This window comes from Aricia agestis, chromosome 1 (genome assembly GCF_905147365.1).
Source record: "Aricia agestis chromosome 1, ilAriAges1.1, whole genome shotgun sequence".
Taxonomy (NCBI): domain Eukaryota; kingdom Metazoa; phylum Arthropoda; class Insecta; order Lepidoptera; family Lycaenidae; genus Aricia; species Aricia agestis.
The window spans coordinates 8,435,273-8,458,001 of NC_056406.1; the positions used below are offsets into that span (position 1 = coordinate 8,435,273).

General features: G+C 34.9%; 1 protein-coding gene and 1 non-coding gene across 2 annotated transcripts in view; one reads left to right on the forward strand and one right to left on the reverse strand.

Moving 5' to 3' along the window:
• The first annotated feature begins 6,602 nt into the window (after positions 1-6,602).
• LOC121729398 (facilitated trehalose transporter Tret1-like) overlaps positions 6,603-22,729 on the forward strand; it is a 37,724-nt gene continuing 21,597 nt past the window's right edge. The window contains exons 1-5 of the mRNA XM_042117904.1: positions 6,603-6,992; positions 15,027-15,232; positions 16,336-16,647; positions 18,743-18,875; positions 21,776-21,984. Of these exons, the coding sequence (XP_041973838.1) occupies positions 6,908-6,992; positions 15,027-15,232; positions 16,336-16,647; positions 18,743-18,875; positions 21,776-21,984 (945 nt within the window). The 5' untranslated portion in view covers positions 6,603-6,907. The remainder of the gene's footprint in view (positions 6,993-15,026; positions 15,233-16,335; positions 16,648-18,742; positions 18,876-21,775; positions 21,985-22,729) is intronic.
• Trnar-ucg lies at positions 17,846-17,918 on the reverse strand. The gene has a single exon. It is a non-coding gene; the product is annotated as a tRNA-Arg (tRNA).

A 22,729-nucleotide genomic window follows, 5' to 3' on the forward strand; every position in this document is an offset into this window, starting at 1 on the left:
TATCCAACACGGTTTTTTACTTTAACGCGGCGTCACCTTAACATATTCTGCATTCAATCGGTAACATATTAATTAATTTATTATATACTTACGACGATATTAGTATTCTTATTTAAAACGACATGTAGCTTGTTATAGTATTTTACTGATAAAATTCTTATCAAATATAGGTAAGGAACTATAAAATATTTCCCTTGCGACTAAAGTACTTATCTTATCTACCAACGAACTTTTTGACTATACTCAGGGACACATGTGGTCCAAGAAATTCAATAATCATATTTTGATTCAAGTACTTATTATCTCCTGCGAAACTTTAAAGATTCAGTTAACTATCTTAATAGAAACTTCTTGAGATTTATTGTGAAATGTGAGTTTTTGGGCCACATTTACCACTTCCTGATATAAGTGCTGGATAGGCTATCCACCCCTTAACTTGACATATTTCATCGTGTGATGAGTCACTTTAGGTTTTAGGTACTTACATAAAGTTGAAACAATTTAAACAAAGGCAGATTAAGATATTTAAAGCCTGTTTCACCACTTCCTGATAAAGTGCCGGATAAGCTATCCACAACTTTTTGACAGATTCTCCATACTAGTAGTATTTTTGCACGTAAATAATATTATATACCTAGCAATTGAAGACGTGAGTGGATGAAGTGTATATCTAATGATTTGAAAATGTTCGTTTTTTGCATAAGTGGCGGCTTTAGGAACGGGAAAATGATTTGAAATAAAAGAAACTCATGGATTTTATGTATTAGCCAGATATATTATGAAGTTGTTTAGTTACACGGTTAATTAAAATTATAGGGAAATTAGTATTTTTTGTTATAAAATGATAGTTATCCACTTCATCCGAGGACGTAACAATGTTAAAACAATTTCAGGTCATAAAGTAGCATTTGAGATAGCATTAATAAGTAATAATGATCAATCCTCAGTGACATCCGTACTAATATTGTAAAATGCGAAATTGTGTCTGTTACATCTTTAAGCTTAAACCACTGAACCGATTTTGATGAAATTTGGTATACGGATACTTTGAGTCCCGGAAAAGGATATAATATTGTTTTTATTATATAAAAACGTATGGTTCCCGCGTGATAAACGTTTTTTTTTGCAACAGGGTTACGGGTAATACCAAGTATTAAAATGTACTTATAAAAATATATATATTAAAATCGCAAAATATGTGTCTGTCACCACTTTAATGCCCTGCATTCCCAGAAACACATTTTCAAGATTTAAAAGTGACAGGAGACATAAAAATATAGTAATTTACATTCTGAAAAAATATATGTGTTAGTTATGGATCTAATACAGTGGGATTTATATTTCATTACACAATATCATATTCTCCTTACCAAACATTCAAACGCTTTTGGCTTTGAATGTCTTAAGGCCCTGTATTCCCAGAAACGGATGATTTTCAAGATTTAAAAGTGACAGGAGACATAAAAATATAGTAATTTAAATTCTGAAAAAAATATATACGTGTTAGTTAAGAATCTAATACAGTGGAATTTATATTCCATTACACAATATCATGAACTTCACTCGATAGAAAAAATCCCAAAGTTACCTCTTCTTTTAACGAAATTGCCATACTATGTCCAAATTATTTGTAATTCAGATCTTGAAAATCATCCGTTTCTGGGAATACAGGGCCTTAAGACATTCAAAGCCAAAAGCGTTTGAATGTTTGGTAAGGAGAATACGTCATAATATGAGTCCGAGAAAAGAAAACAGGATAGTTTTAACCTAGATAATATACCTATGTTTTGTTTTAGACATAAAATTCTCATTAACTATCTAGTAACTCCGTTGCGCCAAAACTCGTTTATAAAGCGGGAACCGTCCATTTTTCCGGAATAAGAAGTATTATGTGTCCTATCCCGGGTTTGGGTGTGAAGATGTAACAGACAAATAGTTGTCTGTTACATCTTCACACCGAAACCACTGAATTGATGTTGCTGAAATATGGATGGAGATACTTTAAAACCCGGGATAAACCCGGAACACACTTTCGCATTTATAATATTGGTATGTAAGTATGGATCTATACAGTGTATAGTGTATACCTACAGACGTTTTACTTATATAGTGTTCATTTAAAACAAATATTTTTCCTATACGTTGAAAGTGGCTTGACAGATAAAGACAAGGATTGTCGTGTAGGGCCTCTACGAACAGTGTAAATATTTTTCTTATTAGGACCCCTCCTAATAAGAAAAATATTTACACTTTTTTTTTTATATTTTATATACCGAAAAATCGTAAGTAATCCACTGAGAGGAGAAATGTAGATCATTGTAATAATATTACGTATAACCGTAAATATGTCCAAATGATAAATAACTGAATTTATACGTGGGAGAGCCATGCTTCGTCACGAATGGGCCGGCTCGACCGGAGAAATATCACGTTCTCACAGAAAACCGGCGTGAAACAGCGCTTGCGCTGTGTTTCGCCGAGTGAGTGAGTTTACCGGAGGCCCAATCACCTACCCTATTCCCTTCCGTACCCTCCCCTATTCCTTTCCTTTCCCATCCCTACCCTCCCCTATCACCCTATTCCCTCTTAAAAGGCCGGCAACGCACCTGCAGCTCTTCTGATGCTGCGAGTGTCACTGGGCGACGGAAGTTGCTTTCCGTCAGGTGACCCGTTTGCTCGTTCGCTCCCTTATACTGCTGGAGTTCGTTCCAGAGTTTAAATTACTGAAATTAAATGGAACTATCATTTAAAAATAGCAGCGGTATCCGTAATCCCGAGTTAGGATCAGTTAAGAAGCAGCTCCGGAACAGCCAGTTAACCTGAATTACCTTGCTGGTCCGTTGATTGTTCTCTAAGGTACGCTCTAATGTGCCAGTCTACTTGATAACTTCATCACACAGTTCGAATTTTTCCGTCATGTAGAGCGCCGATTATATTTATCACAATATCGACTGCTACTATTAAGTATATTATAAAACTAGATGTCCCGCGCGGCTTCGCCCGTGTAAATTAGGAATTTTACGGAAACCGATCATTTTCCCATAAAAATAGCTCTTATGTCCCTACTCCCTTCACTTAGTTTACTCTATATCTGTGCCAAATATTGCCATAAAAATTGCTCCAGTAGTTCGTAATTTCTAATATTATTTCCCCCGTTTTTCCCACATTTTCCTGAGTTTCTTCGGTCGTATTAGTCTTAGCGTGATAATATATAGCCTTATATAGCCTATAGTCTTACTCGATAAATTAGCTATCTAACACTGAAATAAGTTTTTAAATCGGACCAGTAGTTCCTGAGATTAGCGCGTTCAAGCAAACATACTCTCAAGCAATATTAAGTAAGGATTTTTTTCAATTATCGCTTGACAAACTCGAATCTCGATCTAAAAGGCTATGAAAAGTACCAAAAACAGGGTCATTATAGGCTCATAAGACATAACCATGGGACTATGTATGGTATAAAATGGTAGTGATGATGATGATGATGATGAATGTAATTTGCATAGTAGCATATGCTTTCCGTTCTTAAAACAACGCCGAAACTCCCAAACTTGTATCTATAAAGAATCAGGAGTTCTCTCAGCACCTTCCGAACCACGGTATACCAGGTATACCTCGGTGCAAAATCTTACTTGTTGGTAGCATATGCTTTTAATACTTCTCACGAAACCGAAGTCACCACATGTTTCCATATAAATTTTGAGGAGTTCCCTCGATTACTTATGCATCCTTCATCAGATCACCACTTTTGTGAATATAATACCAAATTGGGATGATACCCTATATACCAAAAGCAAAATTTTGAAAATCGGTTAACAAACGGCGGAGTAATCGATGAACATAAGAAAACGAACATAACACCTCCCCCGTTCAGTAGTTTTTGCGTGAAAGAGTAACAAACATCCATACCTACATCCAAACAAACTTTCGCCTTTATAATCTTAGTAGGATAGGATAAAGACTACTACAGCATAAAATGATCGTTGTCCAGCCCCCGTAGACAAGTGGCAAAACGCTAACGCTAACGCTTGCGCTACAAAATGTATGGATTTGGCATTAGTATTCGCTAGCGAAGCGATGACTTATGTCAAATCGCATACATTTTGTAGCGTTAGCGTTAGCGCTTTGCCACTTGTCTACAGGCCCTGTACGCTCAAGCCTCAAGTTCTTTATTCCGAAGTCAATAATTATTAGTAGAATGCAATTAAAATTATTATAATTCATATATATGAGAGAATATATAATATAAATATCGTTAAGAATCACGAGACAGTAAAAATGGACGGTGGTTTATTTTCCAATAATAATAATCTATGAAATGTTTTCAACTATTATAATATTTTGTTGCCAATTACAATTCAGTTTTATACGATCGCAAACGATTCAATAGCTATTTAACGATATTTAGGTCGCAATGATTTGAGACAATCACGATAGTGCCACAGTACGGTCATCGTCATCAATGGTATGGTAAGGATTTGTAAAGGACCGGCAAAAATTATTTAATGCATAAAAATAGTAATTACACATATTACATGCTTAGCATGACTAGTTATAGTTTGATACAATATAAAGAGTGGACAGTGGACACAGGCAATATAATATTATCTTTTCTCAAATGAGCCACATCAAAAAAATAATATTCATAATAATTTAAAGAAACTCAAAAACATAACGCTCCTTTCGAGGGAGGCGGGCTTATATTATTTGCTGTATATTTACGTCCGCCATTAACCTTCGGTTGGTCGCGTTTTTAAAATAACGCCGTTGGTGACCTGGCATAAACTTATATATTTCTTAACTTTTTTATTTAAATTATTGTTATTAAATTCAATATCAATCAGATTCAATCAGATAACTACTTAATTATTTTTTGAAGACTTATGCCATGGTTATATACTTATTTAGTCACTTCAATAAAATAATATGGGCGGAAATACTTTATACGGCAAAACAACGTTTGCCGGGATAGCTAGTATTATATGTTTTTCTTTTCTTATGCTTTAAGCATATTACTTATATCTTCTCATCATCACCAAAAATAATCATCATTATCTTCATCTATGCACTGTTACTGTATTAAAGTAAAATATGCATTTTTGGAAAAGTGCGTTTAAAGCTTCTTTAAAGTACTTAATTTAAAACAATAAGAAACAATACACGATCGTTTTTGTTGATTTATTATTAAAATGCTATAAAAATCACAAACGAATTATCCATTTCGGTGTGGAAACTGTGTGGAAATATGTATATAAAAAAATTAGTTACGTGGTCGGTCACCTGAGGTCTTTTAAGACCCCAGCGTAAATAAACGCATTTGTAAAACACAACTAGGGAATGCAATCCCGCCAGATAATTTCAATCCCGATATTTGCGGGACTGAACCATCACAATCCCGCGGGATCCCGGTATTTGCGGGATCCCGCAGAGTAGACCTAAACTTTCAAAATAAATGGTTATAATTACTTTAGTTGATAGAACCCGTTTTATTCTTAGAATTCAAATGAAACTAACTTTGTCGGACACTTTTTTTACAAGGGTTTTTAAATACTTCTGACTTCAGACGTAAAAAAAAAAACTAATCATTTTTTGGAAATGGCTACGTAATAATAATAATAATAGTTAAAATAAACTTAAAAAACCATGCCTATTTCTTTTCATGTTTTATGAAACAAAAATTTTTCGAAATATAGAGAAAATTGTACTAAAAGATTCCATTACATACATGACACAGCCCAAGCTTATAAAAGTTATGTATTAATTTTGTTGCCTCCCAAACGGCTCTTGATATTCGACACAAAGTAGCCAGCAGCTGAAAAAGTTCGCTCAGCTTCCAAGCTGGTTGGTACAATTATTATCATTTAAAGTGAAATATAGGTGAATTGACTGTAAATTGTTTAGTGGGCTGCCTGTAGCCAGTTCTCGCATCCCCTCGCGCAGAGTTACACGTATGAATCACGCTTCTTTGTAATCCCGCCAGTCCCGCGGGATCCCGCTAAATTTTCGAACGGGATTAGTCCCGCAAAATACATGCGGGATCCCGGTATCCCGATATTGCATTCCCTACACACAACACACGCACGCGAGCTCAGAATATGAGTACCGATTATATTATCAAAATCTAATATTATACATAAAATAAATCGGGTTTCCTTCCTGACGCTGTAACTCCAGAACGCACGAGCCGATTTCCACGGTTTTGCATTCGTTGGAAAGGTCTCGGGCTCCGTGATGTCTATAGAAAAAAAAACAGGAAAAACTTCAAGAGAAAAGCAGGAAAAGAGGGAAAATCATTTTATGGCTAAACAACGTTTGCCGGGACAGCTAGTATAATATGTAATTCCTTCCTAAGCTAAGCTTCCTAAAGAGCGGAGTTGAGTACGATTAATTTAAATATATTTTTTTACATTTTCGCAAACTCCGGGCTTTTAAAGACCCCACGTGACCAACCGAGGGTTAAATTCAAGTATTTTTAGAAGTTCTCGGTCAACAATATAAAAATAGAACCCATGGGCCCCCGACCGCGACGTGTAAACACAGCATAACCTTCTCGTGAGTCTTGATGAACGACAAGTCGTTGATATAGCTCGTATCGTGTTGACTCAAACGCGCTGACAATCGGCTTCCATTCGACGTCTTGTATTTATCTATCATCGCCGTATAATCTCGCTGAGCACCACAATAAAACCGGCGCTACATTATCGCGAACGTGAACTCAGTCAGACTCATTTTAAATAAACTCACAAAACGCTTCGCAAATATTTGTCCGGCTCCGGTTGCTCGAAATTGAGCCCTATTGCGTCGTAATTGGGAGCTAGTTAAAGTTTTTACTTGTTTAAAATTACTATATAAAGCGGTGCGATGCAGACGCGTCTCTTTTAGTGGGAATAACAGTGCTCGGTTCAAAATGGTGTACACGATAACGGATAAAAACTTGGGCGCAGCGGAAGACAAGGGTTGTGTATGGAAACAGTTCGGCCTATGTTTCGCGGGTACGTTTTATAAATTTTATTGTTTTTTTTCAACATTCGGTGTTATTTATTGTATCCGGGTGTTTATATCCTATTACGATGTTATACTTAGGATGAATATAATATTATATGAAACATACTAAATTATCATTACACAGGATAATATTGTTATAATATCAATCATAATAATGGGGATTGTCCATTTTTTTTAATTTTGCTCATTACAAAAACATTTCGAGGAATAAGGTCAGTGATCGTTTTTCTGTATATAAACGAAAAAAATACCCATTAGTTACTTATATTTTTGAACAAATATGTTTAACCTTAGTTTGACCTTCAATGGCGTTAAATTAGCAATAAATTCGACCAACATTACGTTTCGAACTTTTGGTAAGCTTCTCGTATCAGCTTTCACATAATGAGAACTTGCATTTGACGAACCAGCCATTATAAATAAGATTGAAAGGAAATTTAAAACATACTGCAGAGGTCAATTCGCCGCCGATGATGACGTCAGAGCGAAACTTTAAAAATTTATTGAGAAAAAACTACCCAATGAATTTCAAAATTATTTAATTTATATTCTTAAAATACCCTATTTTAACGAAAAAAAATATAAAAAGTACATGTGATTTTTTTTGGACAATGCCCATTTATATTTATTAATATGCGTGAGTTCACTTATCAGCACTATCTTGTACCTCTACGCTGAAATCGCTAAACCGATATTGATGAAATTTGCAAGGTCCTGGGAAAAGATACTTATATTTTTAGGCACGTAAAGCGAATTTACACAAAAACGTAGTTGTGTTCAATCTAGCATGAAATAAATTGTATCACTTACCTTGGCCAAATTTTGTTTTAACTCTACAGGTAGTTTCAGTTAATTTCGTCCAACAGTTAAATTTAATTAAACCTACGCTGAATAATTAAATAAATGCTATCTGTACGTACTACACGGTACTACGCACAAGTCATGTATAAATTGGAAACCTGTTTTTTAAATTATTATGTACCTAACTGTAGATAAAATTTTATTATTAAATTTTTATTAAAATGACCTTCAAGAACCATCTGGAAATAAAATACTTTTTATATTAAGTATCAGGTAGATGTTATTTAAAAATAAAAATTGCCACTTATTTATTAGTTAAGTAATACAATTGTTTCGTTGTTTACTTTTGTTATTTAATTGTTTGATCACATACCTACTATAATATAACTATCTATATATTAATACGTGAGAGAAAAACTTTGTAACCGTTTTTACGAAAAATGGGGAAACGTAGGTGCATGAAATTTCGCACAGTTATAGTTTATATGGAGAAGAAGTGCATTACACGTTGTAGTAGGCCCCCTGATTGTATAAGAATACCATTTCATAGTCTATTATATAAGTAATATGAGTATTGAGGAGTGATTACATCAAAATTGTATCGAAACTGTTATTGTAAGATTAAGCAAAAAAATCAACCTACAGGTGTGTTATTAATAATTAAAAATAACAATGATTTTTAATACTAACTGACATTTTTATTAATAAAGGCTAACGACTGCCGACTCTCCGGTAGTTAATTTATAAACAATGCAACATTAACATTGATAAACTGGTTCAGTGAGTATTTATTTTGATAGGTACAGTAATTATTATTTGTAAATAATACATTAATTAAAATTTTGTACTTATGTTATTATTTTTAGCAATATTCCGGAAAATAAAACTTAACCTTTAAGTAAATGAGTGAGTGTACGCCATAGGCATGAGTTACGTTTCCACTAGTTTCCACTAATTTAGTTAGTCAATAATTATTAATTACTATTCCTTCTGGTAGAATTTGGCACTCAGTAAATTTCGAAGACAGACAAATAAACAATATTACCTCTTATGAGAGCTACGTCACCCAAATGCTATACCTGAAGCCCAATTATTATTTAGCTAACGGCCATACTCCCTACTCAGGGGCATTTGATGATTATGAAAAAAAACTTTCATTTTATGAAATTAAGAAACCATGTATAATATTATATTTATACGTGGGAGAGCCATGCTTCGGCACGAATGGGCCGGCTCGACCGGAGAAATACCACGTTCTCACAGAAAACCGGCGTGAAACAGCGCTTGCGCTGTGTTTCGCCGAGTGAGTGAGTTTACCGGAGGCCCAATCCTAGGGGATTGGGCCTCCGGTAAACTCACTCACTCAGGGAATAGGGGAGGGTAGGGAAGGGAATAGGGTAGGCCCTATTCCCTTCCCTACCCTCCCCTATTCCCTTCCCTTCCCATCCCTACCCTCCCCTATTACCCTATTCCCTTTTAAAAGGCCGGCAACGCACCTGCAGCTCTTCTGATGCTGCGAGTGTCCATGGGCGACGGAAGTTGCTTTCCATCAGGTGACCCGTTTGCTCGTTTGCCTCCTTATTTCATAAAAAAAAAAGGTATGGATATCATTAGGGATAAAAAATGCCCAACAATATTGAGTTCTATATAATGAAAGGTTTACGTCTTAGGAACTGCCCTAGCGTGTTATTATGTCATGAAGATTGTAGGAAACATTATAGTCTATTACATAACATAACCGTGCTATTACGTAAATCAGATAAATTAATCATTATGCAACATAATTCTTTTGTTAGTATTAAAAATCATTAAAATTATTTCGAGTAACCAAATGACGTTTGTTTCATCCAGGGTCAATTCAGACCGCAACGCACGCGACGCGTAGGTAGGTAGGTATATGCATTTCAATATTTTGTATGGATTTGACAGATTTGCAAGACGTCTCACGCAATTGAAATCTGTCAAATCCATACAAAATTAGAAATGCATCTACGCGGCGCGTTGCGCTCTGAATTGACCCTAAGTGCGACTGGAATGTTTTTATTTTTTTATTTTGCGGGCACCAATTGGAAAAGATGCAACAAGCAGGACAGACAGAAAGGGGAGGCCTATGCGACGACGCAAGACAAACTCTTAACCGGTGCAGTGTCAATATTAATTGATTTATTATTTTGTAGGTATTTAGTTTGTATTACAAAGATTGTCGAATAAAGTCTCTTATTATTATTATGACTGAAATAAGTACTTAATGAATAGAGATAATAAAAAAAATAGTCTTTTTTTTATGAAATAAGGGGGCAAACGAGCAAACGGGTCACCTGATGGAAAGCAACTTCCGTCGCCCATGAACACTCGCAGCATCGGCGGGGCTAAAATGGTCGCTTAGTTGAATCATACAATGAATCATTTACGATTCATTTTTAAACTTCTCTTAACGTGCAATTCATTTAATGATTCGTACTAAGCAATTCATTTGTTTGACATTTTTCTATGAAAAGTCGTAAAAATCAGAATCATCAAATGTTACTATAAACGTCATCTTTGATCTTAGAACTATTCTTATGTCGTAATATATTATAGAAATTGTTTATCTCATAGACTTTATATACTGTCGTAGCATTATAGGTTTATGGTTTATCTAAAGAAGTTTAAAATTACAAAGTCGGTTTCAAAACTTTGAAGTTTGTATACAAACATGACTAAAGTAAAAAATGTTGCCAGCATATAGCATGGCTTCATAACGTTATCGATTACTAGAAAAATTACCGTTACGTACCGCTATTTTTATAAGGGTAGCTTAACGATATTTTTAACGATATCTAGTAGGTAACATAACATTTAAATATAGTTTAAAAAATGCCGTTATTATTACCGGTAAAAATATCGTTATTTTCTGGTATGCGACGTTGCCAGTTCGACGCGACACATTTCGTTTATATTCATACAAGTCTGTGGGTAACATTTTTAGATACCTATAGGTATAAAAATAACGTTATTAATACTGATATTTTTAACGGTAATTTTTGATATGCAACGATGCCAGTTCGACGCGATACCTTCCGTTCATGTTAGTAGACGCACGAAATCTCACTCAAAGCCCAACTTCGAGCACCAAAGTTTTTTCGCAAGATTTGTGCTTACCTACTTTTTAGGGTTCCGTAGTCAACAAGAAACCCTTATAGTTTCGGTCTGTCAGGCCGTCTGTCTGTCTGTATTAAATTTTACTGTGCTTATAATATGAAAATTTAACCGATACTTGATATTGTTATATGGACATAGATGCCCTTGCGGCAATAACGTTACGAAAATATAACGATATTTGAAGATTATGGTGAAATTATTAACCAACATTTTGTTTTTAGTTATAAAATGATTTTAATGAACAAATATACAATAAATGTACAGTTTAATACATAAAATATAACAATTATATCAAATATTTCGTGGATCATTCATAAAATCATAAATAAATGTAGAAAAAAAACCGGTCATGTTCGTTTTTATGTTTTTCAGAATGGCAATACAGTTTCAATTATGAATCTGCTAATGAATTGAATTGCCGTTGACGTAGGACGTTATTTTACAAAATTAGATGAATCACCGACGATATTGCTCGTAATATCGTCGCTGAATTGATTGTGAGGAATTGCTAAAAGTTACCATTTTAGCCCCGCAGAAGAGCTGCAGGTGCGTTGCCGGCCTTTTTAATAATAAAATAATGAAAAAAAAAGAAAACATAGGCACATGCTAGTAGTGGCCATAGATATTCAGGAAAAAAATCATAACTCTACCTGCATTATCCAGGGAGGAAACAGGGTCCAACGTTTGTATGGAAAAACGGCGGTGTGGACTCCTCTTAAATGTGTGCATTAAGTTGTAACTTGTATCCCACACCTAGTGTAAAAATAAATTAATCTTTAATATACTTACCTTTATTTTTACATTATATTATGTAGTTAGTGAACAGTTTTGTAGAGTCTGGAGAATGCTTATTCAAGCGCGGCTTTGTTCTATATCGTGCCAGAACTATTGAATATCGGCTTATACGTTATTCGTAACTTGAATAGATATTTGCTGTTTTCAATAGAAAATCCGACATAAGTTTGAAACCGATACAGTAGTCTTTTCAATAAAAATAAGTTGCTGAATTCTATGGAATCTAACATGCAATATCAATTCCCCAATCCATTGAATACTGTGTACCGAAATGTTATATTTTTTATGCAAAAAACAGCATACTCGTACCTACTTGGGCAAACTACTTCAGCGTTGGCAATTTTTATACCTTTAATTTTTGTTTGAAAATAGTAGAAATGCCAATAAGTTTATACGTGGGAGAGCCATGCTTCGGCACGAATGGGCCGGCTCGACCGGAGAAATACCACGTTCTCACAGAAAACCGGCGTGAAACAGCGCTTGCGCTGTGTTTCGCCGAGTGAGTGAGTTTACCGGAGGCCCAATTCCCTTCCCTATCCTCCCCTATTCCCTTCCCTTCCCATCCCTACCCTTCCCTATTCCCTCTTAAAAGGCCGGCAACGCACCTGCAGCTCTTCTGATGCTGCGAGTGTCAGCAGATGGCGTTATTAAGTAACACGAAGTCAATGACTGTTTGCTATACCGAGCTAAGCTCGGTCATCCAGGTACTTATTATCAATTCGCAGTGAAGCCCCGAACTTATGTTTAGACCATGTTTAGACATTATACCAGAGTAAACAAAACTAACGAGTAGGCCGACTCAGAAGAGATCTCGATATTGGTATGTTTGACGTATCTATGTCCGATCGGCCGGCGCGCGCCGCCGCCGTACTAAAACTCAGCATTGTGAGTACCCTCTCGCCCAACTCGCGTAGATTCGCCCGTTTGTCTGAAGTCGAAGTACCATACTGTTTAATCATACTATCCACAATCTTATGTTGTGCTAACAAAGTTGATTTAGGTGTTGCTAATCTCTACATCCTTTGTAATTAAAGTGACATGTGACGTACACCGGCTATACGCACGTATTCACAGCCATAACGAATCTATAATAGAGTCATTCCACAACTTTGAAACGTAACTGATGTTGTTTTGTTGCAAATTATGGCATTTTTAACAATATTTGGTGATTGTAAAATTGGCTTTTAAAAGGGCATTCATAATAATAATATGGTATTATGGTTGATATTATGTATGTATGATATGTATTATTAATATGTATCTAGCATTAAACATTTTCTATTAAATCACAAAATTTATAATAAGTAATTATATTCGGTCATGAAATTTTTCCCAGCTCTATCTATTCTTGTATCCAGACCAGCCAGACATACTCCACTTTTGATTAAATCCAATCTTTATAGAGATAACACGTACTCTATGTTTTAATGTAGAAGCATAAACTACATACCTACCTTCATAAAAATAGTTCTAAAGTTTTATAATATCCTTCGGTACTTACAAACTTATAAGTTACAAGTTTATAACCCAAGAGCCAGCGACAGTATAATATTAGTAGAGTAGTATGAGGTTAGGTAGATCTTCAGAACTGATTACCTCCAAGTAACCGCGACCGAAATACCATAGTAGATGGTCAATCTTACCTCTACGAGGGGCATAAGTAACCTAAGCTTTTATAAAATGACGAAAATCTTACAGTTGCTGGCGGACTAACTATACATAATATACTAATTCATAATATACGAGTAGGGGATTCAGACCGCAACGCGATGCGTATATTGATTTGACATAAATCAATTTCGGTTTCGTTTGACAGCTCGAGATTGTTGCTCTATTCCGCTAGGTATATTAACTTTATGGGTCTGTCAATTCAATACAAATCGTCGCGTTGCGGTTTGAATTGACCCTAGGAAGTCTAATCGACATAGAACTGTGACACTAAACCGATTTGTTACGCTGAGGAATCGTTATAAAACAAGCGAATTTACATGATTCACTGCGGAGCGTGAAATAATCCTTCTAACATCATTAATTTTGCCAAGATCAACCCGAGAAAACAGCTGAACATATTTTATTTTCCTGCGTTTTAAACAAGTTTTAAAAGATAAAAATAATAAAAAAAACCTTATGTAACTAGATGCCTACTCCGAGTACCTATTATTGTTAAAAGTTTCGTATTCTATAGTTTCTCGAACTAAATAAATAAACTGCAAAAATAATGTGTATAACGATATAAATCTATGCACTTAATTTTTTACGAGCTTAATCGAAACTTTTGGTAAAGTGTTATTAATCATTTAGTGGTTTATTTTTTTAGTTTAAGTACTTATATCACAATCGTACAGAATTTGGTCTTAGATTTGCCTGACAATGAAATAAAATAGTCGTTGTTCGATTTTAACGTTCCGATAAACAATTCCTTATCGTCTCGGTCCATTGGTAACAAAAATCTATTTTAAATGGCTCATCTTATAAAATGCAGTTTTAAGATTGATATTTGATACTATATTAGCTTCTGGCGTAAAACTGTACTTAAGTTTTAACTTAAAATTTCACGCACTAATTGTATACAATTTATGTGGTGTCGTATCCCTAAAATCGCAAAAAAAAATGGCTCATTTAAGAAATCATACTTTTTTAAAATTAAAACTTAGTTTGACATACATTTATGTCCTTCCTTGGGACTCAAAATACCTCATCAAGACATATCAAGATCGTTTCAGCGGGTAAATCGTTAAGGAATTAGTGATTACAATTTACAGGCCGACATTCTATTTTACATGTTTAAAATATTATTACTATGGATTAAGGCGCTTCCACTACGGAGATGCCGTAATTTACCGTTTTAAGAGTATTATTAAGTATTAACTCATAATTTGAAAGCTACAAAATTATAATAAAAATACACCAATAATCTTCAGCATATGAACATTTCTTTCTCAGTTAATAATTTCCTATTTTTGTTTATTATACTCTACGAATAAATTATACTCATCATATTGACAGCTTCCAAAGTAATACGATTTTTTTAAATTCAAGCATACATTCAGCATCTCCCTAGTATTTACAAACAAAATAAACGTATATTTGAAACACACGCCAATATTTGCCGTTAGATTTTTTTTAGGTCAATTTTGAACTAAGAGAAGTAAAAAAAAATAGGATTTTGGTGCGATCTCGGCAACGCGGCAAATGTATGGTCAAGGTCGTTTGCTCAGGGGATGGCCTTAAGCGTATTCACCAAGTATATAAACAAAATATCCTAATGATATTTTTTATTCCAGTTAGCCTCCTATTCTTCACTCATGGGGTCGAGAGCAACAACCTCACGATATCGACTCACTCTGGATACTTCATCTTCTTCAACGACGTGCCATGGACCACCACCGCCCTCATCCTCGCTTCCATCTTCAGTGGCAGCCTGTTCTGCTTCTGCATCGACAGGTTGGGACGAAGATTCGGAATATACGTCATAGTGCTTCTGCAAGGGGTAAGAAATAAAAATCAATACGGTCCTAACCCAAATAATGGCGATTAAATAAAAAAATATACAATGTATTGTCAGTAGCCTTGTGGTCCCAAACGTGTTTTTTGTTGAATCGAATGCCCATTGTAACGCCAATTGACAATAGGTCCACTAAAGTGACTAACGTATTGTTCAAATTTCAGACTTCTAATGAAGTCTAAAATTTGAATTACAAGGATAATAATTGTAGGCATGAGTCGATACTCATGTCTTCAATTGTACTTGTAATGAACATATGTATTTAGGTATACGTAGGTAACATTCATTACAAGGACAATAGGCTTGATGACTATTTTTTTTTTCTTATTGGTAATTGAAAGACCCTTAAAAAATAAAAACATCGCTGAAAGAATGACTCTCATAGCTTAAAAATTTACCAAGATATGACAATTCAAACATCTCATAAAATAGATATGCCCGAAACGCTCCATACAAATATGCTACGAAAGACTGACGTCACTCTTTCGTAGTTTGTACGCATCGGGAGGGAACTTTGTTTGATAGGTGTATTAAATATTGCGTTTATGAAAGTGGTTTCATAACAAAAGTTGCTTTAAATTGCATAAGTTATCGAATGGTATACAAATATTGAGAAATTTAATTGAAAAAAAAATCGACTTGATTATCCAACTTTGAAGGCGCATAACAAAAAAAAAAACAAATGCTATCGAACTGAAATTGATTATTTATTTTATTAACAAAATTCGCTAACCTTTGACCTTGTCATCATCCCTAATTGAGTCGATGAAGTGGGAAACTAACATTTTACAACTTATGAGAAATTAAAAAATCTTGTAACTTTCACCTACTTCATCATCAAGCTAAGATAATATTATTTAGAGCTATTCATAAATGATAGACCCCACATTTTTTCTATTTCAATCATTTTCTGTAGACATTGACTGTAGTATGTACAGAAATAGTTGAGATTTAGACGAATTCTGAAAAAGGCACTATTATAGAGTAAGAGTTATTTAATACGTTTTAGTTCATATTATTATTGTTTTTACCTTGGAAGTCGGTTTTAATTTTTTGTTAAAAATAATAATTAATTATGTTTGTTCCAGGTCTCATGCGTACCTCTTCTCTTACCGCACTCAGAAGTAAGCAACATAATTCTGCACGTGCTCATCGGGGTATCAACAGCTGGGCTGTTCACCTGCGTGCCGATATACTTGAGAGAGATCAGCACGATTCATAGCAGAGGAGCCATGGTCGGCTTGATGTCGTTCATGACAGCAGGAGGTTATTTGGTTAAACTCGGCCTCAGCTCGGAGTCTATGCTCTACCTAACGGTATCACTTGTGATCCTTCAATTCCTGTTTTTGTTCACATTAATAGAAACCCCCGACTATCTAATTAAAGTCGGAAAAATTGAGGTGAGTTTAGTAAAATAAAATTATGTTATTAAGGGTGGGTTACACCAACTTACTTTAACAGCTTTAACTATAACTTTAACTGTAACAAAATGTCAAATGATCTGTCAAAACTCAAATCCCTAGTATAAGTCAATAATGGACGCCATTTATATGACGATAACCTTAACCTTAACTATAACAACGCCTCTGGCGCAACCCACCCTTAGTTTCTCCAGCCAATTAATTTCCCACTCAAAACCCAAAATTGATTTTGAGGAAAAACGCAAAACACATAGGTATTACACCATTTAACTGTATAAACGGTTACTTTACAGTACTAACAAAATATATTAATTATTATTAGAATAAGACCCAGTTTCATCAAGCAATGTTAAATAAATAACGGCTTGTTAAATTAGTTAACGGCTTGTTAGAGCTATCGAGCGTTCCACCATACGCTAATGTCATGTCAAACCGCCTAACACGGTGTTAAATTTTAATTCCTGCTGGGGAGGTCCGTTAAATATAAAACAGGCCGTTATAATAGTCAAAACAACAAAAAGACAATATATAATATCAATAAAATAATCTGTTTTGACTTTTGAGTGTTGACGCCATGTTTCGCCACTTCCTTACATATTATTTATTATTTTTCATGTTATGCATAATTATTTATTTTCATTTTTTCAAAAATTCAGCCCTCGGATTTTCCTTGACATTGCAAATACACTGACTTGTATCAAAATTACCAAGCCGAAATAAGTAAATAAAAGTTTGTGTAGCTTTGACAGATCATAATTATTAACCTGGTAAATTAAAAAGAACTATTGTAGTGTAACAAATGTATGCGATCAGTGATATTTTAATTTGGTCGCATTATCTACCAGATGACGTATTATACAAATAAGGTGAAAATGACCCATTGCAGCCAACATGTCGTATTTAACTTGTACATTGCAATTTCGTCGCCTTTTAACAAGAACGAACGAATTGAATGTTATTCACTCGTTGTTCACATAACGTTGTGTTTACTAATCCGCTGTTAAATTTTTACTGTGGGACATTTTCCAAGGTCCGTTAAGTAATGCCTTATTAGGATTTAACAAACAGAGGTTGGTGAAATTGGGTCTAAGTATTTATTTGACAAAATAATAAACAATTTAAGTTATTTTATATTTTATAAATAAATATAAAAGCTTTTAAAAAGAACCCTGGTAATCGACCGTGACAGGACTCGAACCTGCAATCTTCGGATCCGAAGTCCGACGCCTTATCCATTAGGCCACACGGTCTTATAGACTCCTGGAAAAATAAGGGTTTGTTTCACCCCTTTATAACAGAGATAAATTATATTTCACGGTAGAGTTATATCCTAAGATCCGACCGTAAAATTCTGCATGAATCGTTTTTCGATCGAATATATTTTAAAATAATCTTTAGAACATATATAATGGATTAATGTTAATAAATAAAGTAATATATATAATAATATATATTATATGTATTTGTATCCTGCAGGATTTTACGGTCGGATCCAAAACTATCATGTCCCAATAATTTTTAGAACAAGTTTGGTGGGAACGATGTTAATATAGTCAAACTTTAATCAAAACAGATGCAGTTTTTATTATAAAGACGAGTATTACCCTGGAATCACACTACGAAATAGCCTGACTAGTAGGATAATAGCATAATTTGCTGCTTTAACCTTTATTTGCTTGAGAATTTTAAGATAAAATTGTACAAATATTAGGATGTAGGTACAATAGAGTGTATTGACTACTTTGTGAATGTCGGATGATTCATGTTAGCTACGCAAATATTATTCCAAGCAGACCTGCCTACCTTTTTTAACCTAGTACCGAATATACCGAAATAGAAACGAATATCTAAAAAAAAAGTTATGTAGAGCCATTTTTTTTTACATAATATTGTTATTTTATTGTAAGCGCGTTGGTAAGCACCATAACGTTCCTTAAACAAAATAAGATATCTATACGAAATCAAACCAAAGAAGTTACTGCTCATACCCAGCCTATTATTTTTGCTACAATATTTTAATAGGCCATAGACGTACTTGTCGAACAGGTCCGAATATTGAATGTGTTGATTTAAGGTAGCCAGACACAACTTAGCGAAGCTGAAGTGTTTGGGCGCGGATGATGTGTACATAGACCACGAGATAAGACGCCTCCAGAGCGAGAGCGACAGGGCCAGAGCTAATGGGAACCTGGGCATACTTCAGATAGGTAAATATACTCATTTATGTTTGATCAAGTTTTTCTTAGGCCGTTTAAGTGGTGGTGGTTTGCTTGGAGCTTCATATTTTTATACGACGTCGCGAAGTCATTCGTCAATCGCCTTGTATAAAAATATTAACTGAGATAGATAGCCAAGACGTTTTCTTCATAGAATGAAGAAAATGTCTTGGCTAAAGGGCGAGTTTATTTTAATTGAAAATTGCCACCGAGTAGGAAGTGTAAGTAAGTAATAATAATGTGTCATTGCCTTAAAATTACGAGTCTAAGGTTGGGTTGCACCAGAGGCGTGGTTAAAGTTAAAGTTATAACTTATAAGGTTAAAGTTATAGTTATAGTTAAGGCTAAATTTAGCTGTAACTTTAACCTTAACTTTGTTAACTTTGACCGGACCGGACAGAATATGACAGCTGGTCCAACAAGGTTATAAATGAAGGTGGGCGGGGGCGCTGCTGGTGAAGGAGAACTGTCAAAAATGGGTTTTTGTATGATGACAGCGTTAGTTCCTTTTTTGCCACGTGCATTTAAAACCTTGTCGAGCTCTATGGTTATGGTTGAATATGGCGTCTTGATGGCGTCCATTTTTAACTATAACCAAAGATTTGACATTTTGCATTGTAGTTATAGTTAAAATTAGTTGATGCAACCCAACCTAATTTTCTCGCAAACAAAAATATTACGTAGCATAACGTAGTGGTTAGATAAATAATAGTTAACGCTTTCTCGGAGTGTCGTGAAAAATAATCCTACCTTTAGGGTCAGGTTTCGTCCTCGTGACATGACGACACGTGACCTCTTGTCGGGGTGAGACTTGAGAGGTTACCCCCGACGTGTTTACGCCAACATACATACACCTTTAGGTAAAATAATATTATTGTGTAAAGACTAACGTTAATTATAGAGAGTTTAGGCTTGTTTGCTTACATCGAATAATATGCTCCAAACTATTAAATAGATTGAGATGATGATGTGCTGATGATGAGATGGTATTTCCCCTTGCTTTCTTTCTATATATAAGCTGATATTCAGAATAATATTATCTCACAGCAGAGCTGCGTTCCCGCTGGATTTCATTTCGCACGTGTAATCTCGCAGTTAACATCCATACTTAGGGCCTGTTTCACCACTTCCCGATAAGTGACAAATAGGCTATCCACCAATTAACTTAATAGATCAAGTATCGAGAATCTGTCAAAACAGTTGTGAATCGCCTGTTCGGCACCTTATCAGAAAGTGGTGAAACAGGCTCTTAAATGAATACGAAACTGTCTCTGTATCTGTCTGTGTGTGCGTCTATATGTCGGTCTGTTACCTCTTCACGCCCAAACCGCTCAACCGATTTTATGGAAATACTTTGATTCCCGGGAAAGGACAAAGGATAGTTTCATCCCGGAAAAATGTACGGTTCCCGCGCGATAAACGAATCATGGCGCAACGGAGTTGCGGGCGTCATCCAGTTAAATATATTTAACATATTATTTAATAAATTTAACTAAAACGAATCAATTAATAAATTAAATGGCAATGTTTCGAAACTTGTATTTTATAAAGGCCCGACAAGTACACTTCCTCATTTCGAAAATGACGACATCAAAATTAAATTAAAGTCGATAATTTCGTAACGACATTAAATTAATTACCGATCGTCATTGGAATCCGAAACGAAACAAACGAAAGAGTGAAAATGACAGGCCGGCACTCGATCTTAATTTCTCAGTACACCCCCACATTGTAAATGTTGGCAATTTGTTTGAAATATATCCGAGAAGTTTGATGGGCACATTGAAAATGAATCCCACCAATCTGAGATTTGCGATTGAAGTGCGATTTCATTACTCAGATTATCTCAGAAGCGATTCGTCAGCCCCTCGACATATTTAAAGTGAAGAGACGCGTAAAATTACCGATATGTCGCTTTTTAAAGTTAAATTGGAATGAGAAGAGAAATTTCGTTAAAATTAACAGAGTTTAAAGAGCGTATGCGTAGTACTTAAAATTGCTAAATTGAAATACAATAATAAGATAATGATAATATCCGACTGAGAAATAACTAGAATGAGGAAATACTCTTATCTTTCTATTATAAATTGTACAGTAAGATATAAAATTATGGTCTATCAATTTTTAATAGCTCTCTTTCATGCAAAACTATATTTAGCGATGACTGTTAAGTTCGTTAGATACATAAAGCGAGAAAATTGACTAAACTAAGCTGACGTACCTAAAAACCTAAATAATAAATACTAGCTGTCCCGGTGAACTTCGTGTCACTTTAAAACCTTCCCTGGACTTCTACGAATATTTTAAGACTAAAATCAGCCCAATCCGTTCAGCCGTTTACGAGTTTTAGCGCGACTAACACATTTGAAAATCCATTTTTATATATAAAATAGATATTGCTAGGTTCTTAGGTACGTTCTTAGGTACTGAAAAACATTTCAGGGCCCTTACTAAGGAAATCTTTAGCCACGCATGGCCATCATAATAAGTACCAGGGCGTGCGTGTTAAGTGAGCTCATGCAATATACCTACTAATTCTATAAAACGACCGTCATCACTTATCTCCTAGGGCAGTTGTACTCAACCTTTTTTATATACGGGCCACAAACGCGTTTTGGCCTTGGTGTCGCTGGCCACCAAAAATTTTAAGGATTAAAACAAAACGTTCTTATTGAAAACTAGCGATTTGAAATTTGGAAAAAATGTACCTCTTTCACTTCGACTTTGCACTATTTTACCGGTGGGTGTGTATTTCAAAATGGTTAAACTTCGGCCACTGATAAAGTCCTGGCGGGCCGCAGATTGAGTATAGCTGTCGCAGGGTCACGACTCACGAGGGCCCGGGCTCGCAACTCCCCTGGCATTTGTTCTTATTTGACCTTTTATTTTAGTGCGAAACAGAATTTGGAGGGACGAGATGAAAATAGGTTTCGTTCAATTTACAACCCTGATACTCAACGGGAGCATCATATTCCTCGACCAGGATAAGGCCTTGATCCAACTGAACGATGACATCGATCCAGAGAAGAAATTGGTACCGATATGCTTGTTCTTGGGGAGCATAACCTGTGTAGTTCTTTTGAGGATACTGGAAAGAAAAGTGAGTGAGTATGCCATTTTATTTTTTTGACGGCAGATTACTCTTTAGGGTTAATTCAGACCACAACACGACGCCAGAGTAGAAAGAATGATAGAGTATGCCGACTTAGAACTGATGTTGAAATTTTTAAATTTGACGTATTATGACGAAAATCGTCGCTAGGGTTGTTAACTTGTTACCTACGAATTTAAAACTATGACATATTCGCTGGACGTGTTCCTCTTTGGTCGTATTGTTGTTTGTGTTTTGGCACATGCGATTAAAATTGTCAGAATCCAATTTTGAAATCTTTATTTTAAATATTTAAAAATAAATTAAATCAGCCAGCGCGAGGTACAAATCACAATCCATTCATAGTCCTAGTGAAACCCGACGAATTTGACAGATATTGAAACCTGTCCGTTTCTTTGCAGTCGAACTACTGGTAGTTATGTCTATTGTGACGACGCGTAGATTCATTTCTAAATTTGTACTGATTTGACAGATTTGCATGACGTCTCACGCAGTTCAATTCTATCAAATCCATACAAATTTAAAAATGCATCTACGCGTCGCGTTGCGGTCTGAATTGACTTCTACTGTCATGATAATTTTATTGTGACAAATTATAGCCTAATTTAGGGTTCCAACGTGGTTCGAACATATAACTGCGAATTCGCATCGCATCGCAAAAAAAAAAAAAAAAAAAAAATATATATATATATATATATATATATATATATATATATATATATATATATATATA